This window comes from Ahaetulla prasina, chromosome 1, assembly GCF_028640845.1.
Source record: "Ahaetulla prasina isolate Xishuangbanna chromosome 1, ASM2864084v1, whole genome shotgun sequence".
NCBI classification, from domain to species: Eukaryota; Metazoa; Chordata; class Lepidosauria; order Squamata; family Colubridae; genus Ahaetulla; species Ahaetulla prasina.
Genome location: NC_080539.1, coordinates 234,632,191 through 234,645,799, shown reverse-complemented (window position 1 = coordinate 234,645,799; position 13,609 = coordinate 234,632,191). Strand labels below are relative to the sequence as shown.

The 13,609-nt window shown below is 36.1% G+C and overlaps 1 protein-coding gene across 10 annotated transcripts in view; it reads left to right on the top strand.

Moving 5' to 3' along the window:
- KYNU (kynureninase) overlaps window positions 1–13,609 on the top strand; it is a 147,926-nt gene that overhangs the window by 75,265 nt on the left and 59,052 nt on the right. For 6 of the 10 annotated variants that reach the window (XM_058193637.1, XM_058193673.1, XM_058193656.1 and 3 more), the window contains 3 exons: window positions 8,248–8,309; window positions 11,146–11,217; window positions 13,330–13,404. In XM_058193637.1, the coding sequence (XP_058049620.1) occupies window positions 8,248–8,309; window positions 11,146–11,217; window positions 13,330–13,404 (209 nt within the window). The remainder of the gene's footprint in view (window positions 1–8,247; window positions 8,310–11,145; window positions 11,218–13,329; window positions 13,405–13,609) is intronic. The other 4 variants (XM_058193725.1, XM_058193703.1, XM_058193714.1 and 1 more) reach the window with 2 other exon arrangements.

Genomic DNA, 13,609 nt, shown 5'->3' with positions numbered 1-13,609 from the left:
TCTGTCAGTGTAATATGAAACAAATCATAGTGGTCAGGCATCTTCCTGTCCATCCTTTCATAATGGGGAATGGAAAACTTTAAACAAAGTGTTTGGATGACATTCTGCCTGTACACTAAGATCGAAGAAATACAAGCATCTTAATATACTTCATATATATTTTAATATACAGGTAGCCCTTGACTTATAACAGTTCATTTAGTGACCATTAAAAGTTACAACGACATTGAAAAAAGTAACTTATGACCGTTTTCACATTTATGACCATTTCAACAACTTTAATGGCCTCTTGATCATAATTCAAATGCTTAGCAGCTGCTTCATATTTATGACGGTTGCAGTCATGTGATCACCTTTTGTGACCAGCAAAGTCAATGGGAAACCCAGATTAACTTAACAACAATTTTACTAATTTAACAACTGCAATGATTCACTAAGAAATGTGGCAAAAAAATCATAAAATGGGCCAAAACTCACGTAACAAATGTCTCACTTAGCAACATAAATTTTGGGCTCCATTGTGGTCGTAAGTTGGGGACTACCTATATATGATACGATATAGATTTGAACCTCAGTTTGTACTCTGTGCTTAGTCAGATTTACTTTTTGTCTTTCTAGACTCACATTCCAGGCAGCGCTTCCACCATTTTGTCACCTGGAGATCCCAAGTTAACCGAGGATCTACCTGGTTCACAAAGAGAGGGTTCTTTGAATGCTTGTTGGCCCCTGACCTATGAATCATGACTTAGCATTGGGCATTTAAGGCAAGAAGAAAGGTGCTGTGCTCTTTGAAGATATAAAGTCCAGCCAAACTAAGATAAAATAACAATAAAGTAAAAATAAAGATAGAAACCTGTCTGATCTCTTTTGGGATTAAGTTATATATTTAAACCAAACCAAATCTTCCAAAATAAAAACTAACATGTTTTATGTCATTTTGTTTTAGTAGCTCGTTCCCTGTATTTTAAGACTTCCTATGGATGTTTTAATATTTCTATAGTATATCATGTAAGCCACTGACAGTCACTTTGATTGTGATGAACTAGAAATGGAATACATAAATAAAACTCTGAATAAACGATAGGCAATCCTTACATCCAGTCCTATCATCACCATCATCATACCTCCTTATACAATAATTGATACCCATGAGAATCCTGGTCATTGTAGTACTGTCTCTTACATCACATCTGATTTAACCTGTTCTGACCCAGCCTTAGCAGAAACGAGAAACAGATTCCTTGTCACGAAAAACCCCTCTTTATTTACCTCTTGTGAATTAATTGCATTTACCCACCGAAAAGTCCAGGCAATAGTACTTCCAGGAGTTAACTGCAGTACAGACCTTATTAGTTCCTTGTGATAATTGCAAGGCTGTCAGCCTAAAGGCTGCAAATTGAGTTCTGGCAAACAGTTTTTGTGGCACGAAACACAATGAGCAAAATCTTCAGAAATACGAACTGTTGTCTCCTATGACAACCACTTCCCTTTCCTTCTATCTATTCCCTACCGAGGGAGGGCCCATTCAGTGTCCATGTGTGCTTTGCTTCCTGAGTTGACTCCTTGTCCTCCTTTGCTCGCCTCTTCTAACTGCTCTGCGTGTACGTGCATCTGGAACAGGACCCAGCTGTTCTTCCGCCTCACTCATATTAGCCTCTCCGGTGGCTGGGAAATGTCAGACACCCCTGGCTCTATCTCTGCATCTGACGCAGAGCATCCAACAGAGCCTTCCCCAGACTCCAGCACTGGCCCAAGTTCCTCCCGAACTCCTCATCGTCTGAGTCTGCCACCAGCTCCGCTGGCTGCTGGCAGGCCACAGCATAACCTAGCTTGTCCTAAGTTTATGGCTGCTGTATCATGCAAAGCTGAGTGTCCCAACCTTTCTTGGGCTGCTGGTTTTACCTAGAGAATCAGATCTGCTCCATCTCTATGGAGTTATGTCCTGCACACAGTTCACCCCTGCAGTGCAACCCATCCTGGTCTCAATAAGGTCTTCAGAAAGGTGTTTGTTGCCACTGTCCATTTTGCAAATAAGGACAAATCGGGATCCACAAAACAGCAGAGCTGCCTGGGAGGAAATCAAAACACAGAGAGCAGCATAGCAACAAACAAAGCAATTACTGGCTGTGAATGTAACAGGAGAAAATGTAATGTAAAATCTGCCAGACAGCCAATAAATCTGTTTTTTACACATTGCTTGTTCCTTTGGTCAGGGGAGAAAAATGAAATCTGTTTTTTTTATCCGAGTTTTGCAATGAAACATAATGTCACTTCTCAAGCAAAAGGAGTAAAAAAAAATTTCCTCATGCAATACTAGATACAGCTTTCATATATTTTTCCAGTGCACACTTCTTTGAATACGAGTGGACTTTTATAATTTGAAGTGGCATGTATATTATTGTTGTAATAGTTTATTATTTCATTGTTTGTGGCACAATCAACCATATGTTCAGGCTGAATTTGGCATTTCTGTCCACCTATCAAGTCCTTCCCAATGCTGCTGGTTTTCCAGTGGAGTTTCAGATATTTTGGGATTACACCCAAAACCAGTACTATTGGTACGACCTTTGCTTTCTTTTGCTGCTGTCATTCTGTTTCTTATTGTTATCATTATCACTGATGGTGTTTATATTTTTATTTATTGTGTTCGTTTTCAAAACAGCACTTGAGTCTGTTTTCTGCCTCAGCACAGATTGTGATTGAATAGTGTCCTTTCAACCATTTGTAATTTCTTGGTTTGAGAATCTTATTTTAATCTGGGGCTTTATTTCTTAACCCAGATTTGCAGATACGATACCATTAAATTTGCTGATCTCTTAGTGCTACTATGTACCATCTTTCCTCTCCCCGCTTCCATAGGTTATTTTCCATTCCCCTACCCTCAGTGGTTGTTTACATCTAAATTCCAAAGAGTGGTTTGGCATTCATCTTCCAAGGTTATCGTGGCAAATTTCACTTTACTGATTTTACAGCATGTTAATAAACTCTCTCTCATTTCTCCCCATTTTCACAATGGGAACAAATTATCTTTTCAAGAATTCGAAATTGTGATGCCATTATACCAACCATCTCAACTGGATAATTACCTGATATTTTGCCTTTAGGCAAATTTTTTTTAAAAAAAAGTAAGTACAGGATAAAACCTGATTAGAATATTCTCTGCTCACGGTGGTATTTTTCAATAAATGTTCATTTTAATTTAATAGGATGCAACATATTTACCTGAAAGGAAGGTGTTTGGTTTCTTTAATGCACTTGTCATATAAAAATAAACTAATTTAAATAGTTTTGTTGTTGATGCTTAACATTTTACAGAGGAGGAGGAAAAGAAACGGCTGGGGCTGGTTCCACAAAACAGTGAATATTGTCTCTCATGGGACTTATTCAGGAACAGAATTAAGGCTGTAAATAGCATTTCTTTTTGCCATTTAAAGGTTTATGGCTCTGTAATACCTGGCTTTTTAAATGAGCACAGATTTTCTTTTAAACGAAGGCTGCAATTGTTAAATGCATTGTGAAATACAAACTCAAGGTCGTTGCAGGCCTGGGCCCTCTTAGTCCATTTTCCACCTCTAGTTAATATGCTGAGCAATCTAAGGAGAAAATAGCATTTTGTGGGGCTCCCCCTCCCCTCTTCCTTCTGCATTTTATTAATGTACTATAACCTTGCTTGTATTATCTTCTGACGGGATGAAATTATCCCATTTCTCATTTCCTACACTTGTATTCGGTGACTATAATGAATATTTTCCAAAGTTACAGTAGAAGTAATGACCAAAGGCTGGTGTGTATCTGTGCATCTGCGTTTTCCTTCACAAAGAAGATTTATAAGAAGGACATCTGGGTATTTAGGCTGTCTGTGAATTTTTTTGTGGATGAATAATGAGACCAAGGGAACAAACTTTATTTTGTCTACTGGACACTTGTTATTGAATATTGTAATAGCTTAATTGGATCATAAAAACATTACTTCCAAAATGTAGTATGGACTGTGAGGCATCACCATTTTCCTAAGGCATACATGAAATGTTTTGTTGTCATGGAAATCTGATAAAAAAGCTTTTAATAAATATATCATTGCAAAGAAGCCCACATGAAAAATGTGATGTCATATTCAATATAGGATATTGGCGGACCTCTGAAGGTGAACTTCAGATTAACCATTTCTTACTCAGCTGTGCTTTATTCTGTAAATGACAGAAAGTAGTTCTATTTATTTTTCTGACACACTTCGAAAGAAAATCAGGCTATAAAAGTACCAGGTCTTGTTCTACTATTTATCTATACCGGGTTCATAAATTTGTAGCAAATAGCTCAAGATTTTCAACTTTCATTTGTAGAATATACTAAACATGACCCTTGATGGAACAAGAACATACAATGAAAAAGGAAGATGACAGTTGTTACCAAACTGACAGGGGATATTATTTCTGCAAGGTCTTTTTTGCAGGTCTTATGGAGTGCTGTATCATTAATTACTACTAATTATTACATTTGTAAAAAGCCCTGAAGACCCATTTATTTGCTCATGATTTCCTTGGACCAAGTTTTATTGTATTTGGAAGCCAGGTTGATTCTATTATCTTCTGACGGGATGAAATTATCCCATTTCTCATTTCCTACACTTGTATTCGGTGACTATAATGAATATTTTCCAAAGTTACAGTAGAAGTAATGACCAAAGGCTGGTGTGTATCTGTGCATCTGCGTTTTCCTTCACAAAGAAGATTTATAAGAAGGACATCTGGGTATTTAGGCTGTCTGTGAATTTTTTTGTGGATGAATAATGAGACCAAGGGAACAAACTTTATTTTGTCTACTGGACACTTGTTATTGAATATTGTAATAGCTTAATTGGATCATAAAAACATTACTTCCAAAATGTAGTATGGACTGTGAGGCATCACCATTTTCCTAAGGCATACATAAACTGTTTTGTTGTCATGGAAATCTGATAAAAAAGCTTTTAATAAATATATCATTGCAAAGAAGCCCACATGAAAAATGTGATGTCATATTCAATATAGGATATTGGCGGACCTCTGAAGGTGAACTTCAGATTAACCATTTCTTACTCAGCTGTGCTTTATTCTGTAAATGACAGAAAGTAGTTCTATTATTTTCTGACACACTTCGAAAGAAAATCAGGCTATAAAAGTACCAGGTCTTGTTCTACTATTTATCTATACCGGGTTCATAAATTTGTAGCAAATAGCTCAAGATTTTCAACTTTCATTTGTAGAATATACTAAACATGACCCTTGATGGAACAAGAACATACAATGAAAAAGGAAGATGACAGTTGTTACCAAACTGACAGGGGATATTATTTCTGCAAGGTCTTTTTTGCAGGTCTTATGGAGTGCTGTATCATTAATTACTACTAATTATTACATTTGTAAAAAGCCCTGAAGACCCATTTATTTGCTCATGATTTCCTTGGACCAAGTTTTATTGTATTTGGAAGCCAGGTTGATTCTATTATTTTGAAAGTGCTTGAGGAAGATTATGTAATTATTTTAACTTTGGTTTTTAAAATGTTTTGCTACGCTTTGCTGTACATCATTTTTATTTTGTAAGTCACCTGGAGAGAAATTGTGATAAGGATAAAGCAGATATCTTGAAACGAGTTCTGTGCATGCATTGAATTAGAATATAGCCTTATGGAACACAAATACTGAGGGACAATGTGTAAAGAGAACAACAAATACATTGCCAGAGCAAGTTGCTTTCTAGCCCAGAAATTAGCATTATTTACCAACAAAAGTTCAATCGCTAGGTAAGAGTGCCATTGAAAAGTATTTAGGAAGGAACAAAAGGGAAATCAAAAGAGTTAATCTCCCTCTAAGAGTTATTTCATTGACAATACAATACAGAATATAGTTCTGAAAATGTACTGGGCTTCTTAAGTTCAATTTGGTTTAACAAGCATGTTCCAGAGTCATGTGATTGCTATTTTTACTTTCGCAAATTGGAGGGAGAAATCATTGCCATGAGGTCCAAAATTCACACATAAGATCCCAGAGCAACTGTAGGTTGCATATCAGTTATTCATTGTAATCGGACTGAAGTACAAGTTTACAGGTTTGCTTCAGAACATAATATGTCTGGATTAGCCCTGTATAATGGTTTATCACATATCTCCATTGGTGCTATTCTTACTTCTTAACAAGGCTGTTACGATGTTCAACGGAAGACTTTATGTATCTCAGGATTGAACTATCTGAGCTTGGTTATTTTTTTGCAGATGTTTCATTACCCAACTAGGTAATGTCATCACTGCTAGAAGGGGATGGGGTTTGCTTTCTGTTTATATACTAATGGCGTCTTCTGTCAATATTGGTGGGAAATGGTCTTGATCATTCCTTGATTGGGCTGTTCATTATTGTTTGATTGTTGGTGGAGTATTGATCTTGGTGTTAATCTCTGTTTATCTCTATATGGATTGCTGGCAAGGGGGTGTTGTGGTCTTTTAACTTTTTGAGAGTCTCTTTTGAATGGTATGCAGATGTTGCATTTGAGGGAGCTATGTGGAAACTCCACTGCTGAACATCAGAGAAGCTATGGTATTATTTAAATTCTCCACCTTTTTTTCTTTCATTAAAAGTATCTGCGGTTTCTTCCCTTTCAACATCCCACCTTTAACATCAGCCCTCAGGGTTTTCCTGCTATTTTCTCTCTTGAGAGACACACCTCAAAAATATGCTTAACAAGTCAGACTAAAATGAGAAGATTCTTAAAAGGGCTTTCTGATTAGCAAGTATATTTTCATCTAGATTGTGAGGGATAATTGCTCTTTCCTTTTTAATATGAATTCACTCGTCCTTTTCTCTTACCAGATCAACTGATAGAAATTGGAATGGATGTTGCTGTTCATATTGTGTTGGGAAAATCCATTAGTAATGGCTGCGATGTCCATGTAGCTGTGTTTTTAATAACATCAGAGTTCTGGACTCCAGGCTGAGAACCAGTACAAATCAGTGTTATATATGCTGTAATAAACTTTTGAGTAAGCTTTAAGCAAAGTCTTCATTTTTATTGGCATGTGTTTTGCAGTGATCACTTCAGTAAAAGATTATTGCCTCTAGCACAATTTGGAGTCTTCAACTTAAGACAGCAGTTGGGGCCTGAATTTACATCACTAAGTGCTGTGGCCATAAATTGTGACTGCATCATTTAGTAACAACAATTCCTGCAGTTCCAGATCCTGTTGTTGTTAAGCAAATCGCATATTGATAGGCGAGGCAACTTCTGCCAGCTTCCCAAACCAAAGCCAGTGAGAAAGCTGGCAAAAAGTTTTAGTCCCAGGCTGTCAGGCAAGTGGCTACTGCCAGAAGAGTTCAGGAGAGGGTCAACAAATATGTGTGGGGAGGATGTATGAAAAATGTGGGAGTTGGGAAGGGTGCACAAGAAATGTCAGTTAGGGAGGATATGAGGGAGTACACAAGAGGCACAGGTTGGGGAGTATGCAAGGGGATGTACAAGGGGCATAGGTTGGCAAAGTTGCATTAGAAGCATAGATTTGGGGAGGGTGAACAGGAGGTATACACAAACAAGTGGCCAGTGTAATACAAGTGCAAAAGGGTTGGGGGAAGATGCATGGGTGGGGGATATTGACCCTAGTGAGTTGCTACTTTCCCTGCCAGCTTCCCAGTAGAATTTCTGGGGAAGCTGGCAGGAAAAGTTGTAAATGGTGATCACATGATCACAGTGTGTCGCAACCGGTCAAAAGTGAACTGATTGCCAAAGACCCACATTGTTATTTTATGGCTGCAGGTTTCTTGGATGGCCAGAACTCTGAAGATGGATCATAACCAGTATTCACTCAGCAACATTGTATCTTTGAATAGTTGTAGGTTGGGGGCTACCTATAATTATTTATATGGAAAATATATATTTTTAGACCAAAGAACAGTCCTGCTGAATTTGAAAAAAGTGTTCATGATGAAAGCTAATCAACAGATGGATTTTAAGGAAGGAAATGTTGCTGCCTCATTATCTACTCCATTTGCCACACTAGACTGGAAAAAATAAATATTTTCCTGCTAAAGAAGCGTATTGAGCTGGTCAGGGAAACATTTTCATTTCATTGGTCCATTGTGACACATCAAAGACATATTTACCTTTCAGTCATTAGAGAGACTTTGACAGCAAGCTAATATCATGGGGGTTTGAACATTATTGGAACAGACCTTGCATAGGACAAAAGGAAAAAAATAAGGAAACATCTGTGTAATTGCTTTTCAGGGGCTCGTAATGAGGAGGTAGCCTTAATGAATGGTTTAACAGTTAATCTACATCTCCTAATGGTAAGTCATAATAATCTACATAGTGTCTAGATACATGAAACTATGCAATAGATAGTCCAGAATTTGTTTGTGCATCTGTTGAGACATCAGTACAATGTGGTACCTCTAGCTGAATTAAAATTTGTCCCTTGGTATTTGGGTTTAAGAATTCTGAATAGTGTACTAAAATAATTATCCTGGGTTTACAAACACCCCAAAACAAACAAACAAAAAAGGGTTATGTATCGCTAAGGTGAGAATTGACATGAGGTAGTACAGTACAGTGGTAGAATGAAGTGATTCACTGCTTGCCTTCAAATCATAGCAGTGATATTTTGGGCTATCTAGTGACAGTTCTTTGACATGGAGCTAATCAACATTTAGCTTTCAAATGCCGTGGAAACTGGCCTAAAACAAGATATGCAAGCATGTACTCATAAAGAAGAAATAGAAGATAGCTACCCAACTCCTACGTACATCATCCACCTAGGCGTATTTGGTATCACAAGACATGAAAACAATGTCTGAGGGTTTGGTAGATATTAACTATCAGTTAATAGAGGAAAGTAGTATACTTCCTGCTCATATAAGTCTATAATAGGATAAGCTTGAACTTTGCAGAAAGAGCAAGTATACCTTAAATATCATATAAAAATCATCTGCTCAAAAATAGATTATATGCATTTTTTATTTTTAAAAGTTTAGCCCAAGCTCACGGAATCTTATTTCTCTGTGATTTATGGACCTCAGCATTTCCCCCCTGTTTTATTGTTTTCTGTTTGATATTTTGGCATGTCAGTTTCTCATATTATTTAGAGAAAAATGGGAAACTAATTTTTCTAGAACCAACTTTTGATTCTGGTCCAACATGCAATGCCCAGCCTTGGATATGATTGAAGTTAAATCTGGCTGTGTACCATGGCACCAGATCAGGCCAGATGGATATCTATGTTTAGTGCATATGTTTATTTTTTTTTAAAGGTATACAGTAGAAAATGTTGGTTTCTAAATAACATCAACAGATTCTTATCAGGCACTTCACTTAAAAGCAGAATTTAAAAGTTTGCACAAGTCTTGCCTCCATGTGCCTTTCCAAAGTGACATTTTGATTGTTACCCTGACATTCTTCAGAAACTATTACAATGCAGAGTAACTTACTTATCAAGAAACTATAGGAGTTATTTCTTTCAAATTTCCAGAAGTGGAAGGAACACAAAAATTTAGGGATACAAAAAATAGAACTACTTTTCTGCACATTCTGAGGAACACTATATACCACTTTCTGTATAGATGTTGAATAGAAATTGATCACAACAGAATAATATAGTGACATTTCTATTTTCACCTCATCTTTTCATAAAAGTTTCCTGAAATTTTTTATGTATGCTTTATTTATATATAACACGTGATATCTTAGAATAGCTTGTTCTAATGTATTCTAATGTATTCTCCAAGTAATATTCTGAAATATACTAGATTTTATTCCATTTTATATGTTGTAAGAGGGTTATTTTTACATATTTTTTATTAGACAGAAAGATCAGGCGATATATAAATAGATGTTGTTATACTGTAATACTCATAAACTCTTTTATTGGTTAATGCTAGTTAAAGTAGATGGATTAGTAATATTGGAGATGCCACCAAGTGCCGATTCCTATTTTAGGACAGAATTTACAAATTTGCAATAGAGCAAGCAAATTGAGAAAAATGTTGGTTTCTAAATAACATCAACAGATTCTTATCAGGCACTTCACTTAAAAGCAGAATTTAAAAGTTTGCACAATTCTTGCCTCCATGTGCCTTTCCAAAGTGACATTTTGATTGTTACCCTGACATTCTTCAGAAACTATTACAATGCAGAGTAACTTACTTACCAAGAAACTATAGGAGTTATTTCTTTCAAATTTCCAGAAGTGGAAGGAACACAAAAATTTAGGGATACAAAAAATAGAACTACTTTTCTGCACATTCTGAGGAACACTATATACCACTTTCTGTATAGATGTTGAATAGAAATTGATCACAACAGAATAATATAGTGACATTTCTATTTTCACCTCATCTTTTCATAAAAGTTTCCTGAAATTTTTTATGTATGCTGTATTTATATATAACACGTGATATCTTAGAATAGCTTGTTCTAATGTATTCGAATGTATTCTCCAAGTAATATTCTGAAATATACTAGATTTTATTCCATTTTATATGTTGTAAGAGGGTTATTTTTACATATTTTTTATTAGACAGAAAGATCAGGCGATATATAAACAGATGTTAAACTGTAATACTCATAAACTCTTTTAGTTAATGCTAGTTAAAGTAGATGGATTAGTAACATTGGAGATGCCACCAAGTGCTGATTCCTATTTTAGGACAGAATTTACAAATTTGCAATAGAGCAAGCAAATTGAGAAAAATGTTGTTTTGCACTTGAATTCCTATAGCATCTTCAAGTCATTTGATTTCCTATCGCAGTAAAAAAAAATCTTTATGAACAAATATGCTACTCATCTTCACTGCCCATAAGAAAATATGTAGAACATCTGGATATCTGATTGTGTGATATAAAGAGAAACTTCTATGTATCGATTGTTTTGTAAGAACCATGGTGGTGCAGGGTTTAGAATGCAGAAGTTCGATTCTTACCTGCTCAAGGTTGACTCAGCCTTCCATCCTTCCGAGGTCAATAAAATGAGGACCCAGATTGTTGGGGGCAATATGCTGACTCTGTAAACTGCTTAGAGAGGGCTGTAAAGCACTATGAAGCGGTATATAAGTCTGTGCTATTGCAATCTTTTCAGTTGGTTAATAAATGTTTCATTTCAGATAATATAAATCTGTTTTACATTTACAGTTGACATTTTTTAAACCTACGTTCTATCGCCATAAAATCCTTTTAGAAGCCAAAGCATTTCCTTCTGATCATGTAAGCAATTAATATTTCAGCATATTTATGCTATACGATTTTTCATGTTGCAAAAATTTTTGGTAATCTTACCTGATTATTTATTAGATGCTGTTTTATTTTTTTGTTAATAAACCTTAAATATCCCAGTTAGAAACAATACTTTTGAGACTGACTTTTTTTTTTACTGATTGGCCTTTTTTGTTGTTGCTGTTCAAATAAAAATTGTATGGGAGTAAAAAATTGAATTGCCACACTGATTGATTAGTCTTTTAAAGATACTGAGCAAGCTATTGACCTAAATCAACAACAGGTTGTAAATGTTTTATTAATTCTTGTTGCTGTTTTACTTTATGAAACCAAATCAATACAAAGCTCACACCATTAACAGTTTTATATCCCCAGACAGATAGAGAAATTCTTGTCGAGGGTGCTTTAGTCAAACATCATTTGTGTGCTACAAAGTAAGACAATAGCCAATGCATCATGGATTTAAACACATTAATCTTCACGTTTGTGAGTTACCACTGATATCTCAAACTTAACAAAATGCTTGGAAATTAATAAGGAATTTGTTCAATTAAATATTATAACATTTCCTCCAACAGACTTATCATACGGGACAATACAATTGCACCAACTGGAATTTTTTAAAAAAACAAATACCTTAATTGTCATTCCTAAGTTGCATATAATACAGCTTCCATTTTTCAAGGTAATATGTTTGGGGAAAATATTACCACATATGCTCAGCATTCAAACAGTGACAGCGCCATTAAATTGAAAGGGCTATATGGAATGCCATTGTAAAGCTGAAAAAAAGTTGCTGATGATAACATGGGATACCAACTACAGACATCCAGTCCTAATTCTTCCTTGTAACTCTGACTGCAAAAGGAAATCATAATAGTGCTTTGTTCTTTCCAAAGTAGGAAAGAATTAGAAGAAAAAAGGAGACCTTCCCATTGAGCCTTTTCTGTGCTTTGACCCAGCATTGCAATGCCCAGTCTCCTTTATGGTCTGATATTTCCCGATAGTCTCCCAACCAAGTCCTAGGAAACCTAACCCTGCTCAATAGCAGGACCACAGGCAAGGTTGGACATCCCAAAGGTGCTTTTTCAAAAGGCATCTGAACTTTATTTTTCCTTCAACTAAATCTTCCTTATGAACTGAAGAAGCTTCTTGGGTGAGAAGCGAAACATCTTCAAGGAGAAAGAAAGTCCAGTTGTCTTTTGAAAAGGCACCTTTGGGACAACCATGACCTGGATGACTGAGAATCGCCACAGGCCTGGTTAGACAAGGGCTGTCATTTGCTGGGACTATGTATCAAGTTATCTGGATTCCCATATGCAGTGGCTCCCTAATCTGTGTAATAAAAATATAAATAATTCCAAGGTGGGTACACTCTTTTTTAGCCCAGGTCTAGTAGCAGTGATATATGTCATTGTAAACAATGCTAGGACATAATACAAGAATTTATCAGGACAATTACTTAGCACTATTCTTATCTTTAGAACCCAAGGAACTGATTGATACCAGCATAAATTATATGTCTTACCTAGAATTTTGTACTCTGATTCACAATGACAGGTATAATAATAATAATAATAATAATAATAATAATAATAATAATAACAACAACAACAACAACAACAACAACAACAACAACAACAACAACAACAACAACAACAACAACAACAACAACAGAGTTGGAAGGGACCTTGAAGGCCTTCTAGTCCAACAACAACAACAACAACAACAACAACAGAGTTGGAAGGGACCTTGAAGGCCTTCTAGTCCAACCCCCTGCCCAGGCAGCCCTACACCATCTCAGACAGATGGTTATCCAACATCGTCTTAAAAATTTCCAGTGTTGGAGCATTCACAACTTCTGCAGACAAATTGTTCCACTTATTAATTGTTCTGTCAGGAAATTTCTCCTTAGTTCATTTCTCCCTGCCTACTATTTCATCCTTTAAACTACAAATACCAGTCATTTAATCTGCTGTAAAACTTTGATGCAGACTTTTGCGTATCCTGAGTATTAATTAATTTTTGTTGTTTGTAACAAAGTGATTTTTGTTTTGCTTTTACATCTGTTCGCTTTTTCAAAGTTATATGTTTTTTTCACAGTATGCTGTTGAGTCTCAGCTCCAGTTTCATGGGCTTGACAGGGAGAAGAGTATGCTTATGATTCAACCACGAAAGGTTTGTGGAACATAGTTTGCCTCATACTAGACAGCTCACGGCCTTCAGCAAGAATGAAGCCCTCAGCACACCACTTAAAGCATAAAAAATGGTGCCATTGTATTTTGGCAGCAAAGTGGCCAAATTTCACAGAGACTATTTTGCTTCAGCAAAAAGTCATTGCTGATCCTCCTGAAACTCCTACTCAATGTTACATGGTTGCAGT